Source organism: Alligator sinensis, unplaced genomic scaffold (assembly GCF_000455745.1).
Source record: "Alligator sinensis unplaced genomic scaffold, ASM45574v1 scaffold409_1, whole genome shotgun sequence".
Lineage (NCBI taxonomy): Eukaryota > Metazoa > Chordata > Crocodylia > Alligatoridae > Alligator > Alligator sinensis.
Window position 1 is genome coordinate 257,775 of NW_005842284.1, and position 3,030 is coordinate 260,804.

Consider the following 3,030-nt stretch of genomic DNA (forward strand, 5'->3'; position numbering starts at 1 on the left):
AAATCTAAGCCCAAATTAAGATCCAAATGTTGCAAGCAGCCACTAAGTGCATGAGAGGCAAAATTAAGCCCTGAACTCTGATCAGTTCCTCATTTTTGGGATGCTATTGGAGTTCAGCCTCTCTCTATTTGGTACTACATTTTTATGTAAATACCTATGTGTTACATTTGCATATGGTTTGCACTGAGGTGGTTTTTTGGTCATCTTCTTCCATTATAACCAGTGACAACAACAAAATAAAGATTAAGGAAGGGGAAAAATCTGGTGCCTGGTACAGGCAACACTGGCTAAACATCCCACTGGGAGAGGGTTGGTTTGGAGTCCTGAGTCCTGTTGTACTTTGGGATGCACCAGGCATGTGAACTCACAGGGTGACTTCTGAGTGATTCTTCATCCATTTCAATGGACAACTGGGGATTCTTTCAGCAAAAGTATGACACATTTATGGCCTGAATTACAGATGTGATAAAGCAGCATTAAGGGAAATCCAGTGGTGTGGTTAGCCTGAGATACCCCACCCTGCCCAAGGGAGCTGGAAACCTTTGCTCAGGGTAAGAATTATATATACATCTGTATTCTAATTTGTTGTAATCTGATTTCACTGGCTAAGGAGATCACAAGTCCATAGTCAGTGGCTCCACCTACAGACAGCATGACACCACTGAGGCTGTACAATATTGTAATGCAATAGCAGCTGGGATGGTTTAAAATACACAGCTAAATTAATTTAATCTGGCTTTCCTGTTTATATACATATGTGTTCTTTGATGCTGAAGTCAACTCTAGCAGTTGCCTGGGGACTTTGGTCAGCTTCCACTTAAGCAACTGCTAGGCAGACATATGGAACACTAGGGCCCCTGGAAAATGATAAGGAGTTTCCATATAGGAGGCAGGAACCTAGGCATAACAAGTTATACCAAGTCTGGGGCTTGCACATGTGTTTGGACAGACAAAAAAAGTGATATTAAGAGGGGGAAAAAAAATAAAGACCTCTCTCTCTATGAAACATTTAAGGCTAGGGGAGTTGAATTATTGTCATTTAGCTTCTGTTTGTATTCCAAGAAGAATCAGAATAGATGACAATTTCCCAAGTCCCAACAAGTTATATTCCTGATGCCTTGATAGTATGTGCAACTAGGAGCAAGTACAGCATGCATAGGGAACATATCTGCTGTGTTTATTTGTAAGGCCTGTTGCCACCCTCTTGTCCCATAGAACAAGGTCTGTTAATTCATGAAAGGAAAAAGGATTCCAGGGAGCCTGGGAAAAGCAAACAGGTTCTTTTGGCGAGGGAACAGTTTTTCAGGATTCCTTTCTTGGCAGGCTACCAGGCAGTCAGCCTGCTTTGTACAGTCCAAGGAAACTGCCCTGTTTCCCCCTATCAAAGAAGGAAAATAACTGAAGGGCACCCATTTTGCTAAATCAAGCAATAATAGACTTAATAAGATCAAGGCTGCTTCCTTCCCTCATGAGCATTTTAGGGCATAGGCTGGCTGCACATTATAGATGCTAAAATAAACAGGGTTTCCCTTTTCAGTAGGGAAGGAAATTCACAAATGACCAATCTGTCTTTAGACAGCTAGAGCTGACCTCTCTCCCTCACTAACCAACACCATCCCTCCTTTCCCTGAAAGAATCTCCAAACCAGCCCTACCACCCTGCCACCACTTTATTTATCCCTGACTCTGAATGAGCCACACCTGAAAGCCCTTGCCACTCACACTGGCAGCAAAAGCAGCCTGGACAGACAATTTGGAGACTCACTTTAATTTAATCCCCATTATGTTGCCCACCTGGGTGCAGGTTACATAGCCCTGTCCTTGTTAGGCTGTAAATCATGTGCATGATCTGTAATGTTTTTCCTTTTCTTACCTTCCCCATTCCAGCATGGGCATGTCCCAGCTTGACCACTACAGGGAAATTCGGGGTTGTGAGCTGAAAGACAAGAGAAAAAAACTCCTCATTAGTAAGACTGATATTTTGTATTCCCCCAGCTGACACATGGCTGGGAAGATGAAGCACCTCCAAGGTCAAACAAGGCTCATCCTGAAGGAAAACAATGAGCAAGGATCTTTTTTTCTCAGGGCTCCAAGTGATTCTGAAATGGAGGCTAAGCAGCTTGCCTCAGATTCAGCCCCTCTGCTCTGCCCAGCTCCAGAAATTTTACATGCACTTATTTCACTTTTGGCCTTTCTCAGTGTCTCTTGAGATTAAATACCATAAACCTCATATCATGTCCCTTCTGCCTCTTATACTCTTGTCTGTGTGTTATCTTCTTAATCCACAATCCTGCAAGGTGGTCCATACAGGCACATCCCAATAACCCTTATGCAGCTCATGTGAGTCCAGCTGGGCTCCTGTGGAAATTGTAAGCATTCCCTAGTAGAACTGCATGCTGATGTAGGGATGGACCCACATGCACTCACATGGATCATCAGTTATTTCGGGCGGAGGGCTGCTTACCCAGTTTTGGCAGGCTGTCAGGGGCTGCATGGGTAGCCCCGCCCCTTGACAGGTGCCCCGCCCCCAGTCACCTTCTTGGGACCAATGTCCCAATGTCTTGGGAGCAATGCCCCAGGGCCAGCACTGGTGGGTCCAAAGCAGGGCGAGGCTGGCAGAGGTCTGTGGAGCTGGGCTGGGCTGTACCAGCAGGGAGACAGGGGAGCTGGCCCAGCTCCATAGAGCCCATCAGCTGGGACCCTGTGCTCCTGCCACCCTGCTCTAGACCCCACCAGCACTGGTGCCAGGACACCGGTGCGGGCCCTGTGTTTCTGCTGGCTCCCATGCCCACTCATTTCCAGTGCTCCCCAGCCCTGTGGTACAGGTGGGGGGCAGAGCACAGCCCCCACCCCCTGCTCACTGTCAGGGAAGAAACTGGTGCTGAGCATGGGGAAAAGCGGCCCCTCAACTGCCCCGTGACCAGTGCTCCTTGCTGAAGGCACTTGCAGCCCATGTGTGGCTGTCTGGAGTAGGCACAGGCAGCCCCATGCAGGCTGCAAATGGGTGGGTCCTGGGGGGGCCGCCCCCACG

General features: G+C 47.6%; 1 protein-coding gene across 1 annotated transcript in view; it reads right to left on the bottom strand.

The window, feature by feature from the left end:
• Positions 1-3,030, bottom strand: part of SYN3 (synapsin III) — a 364,275-nt gene that overhangs the window by 38,337 nt on the left and 322,908 nt on the right. The window contains exon 7 of the mRNA XM_014521984.2: positions 1,873-1,935. Within this exon, the coding sequence (XP_014377470.1) occupies positions 1,873-1,935 (63 nt within the window). The remainder of the gene's footprint in view (positions 1-1,872; positions 1,936-3,030) is intronic.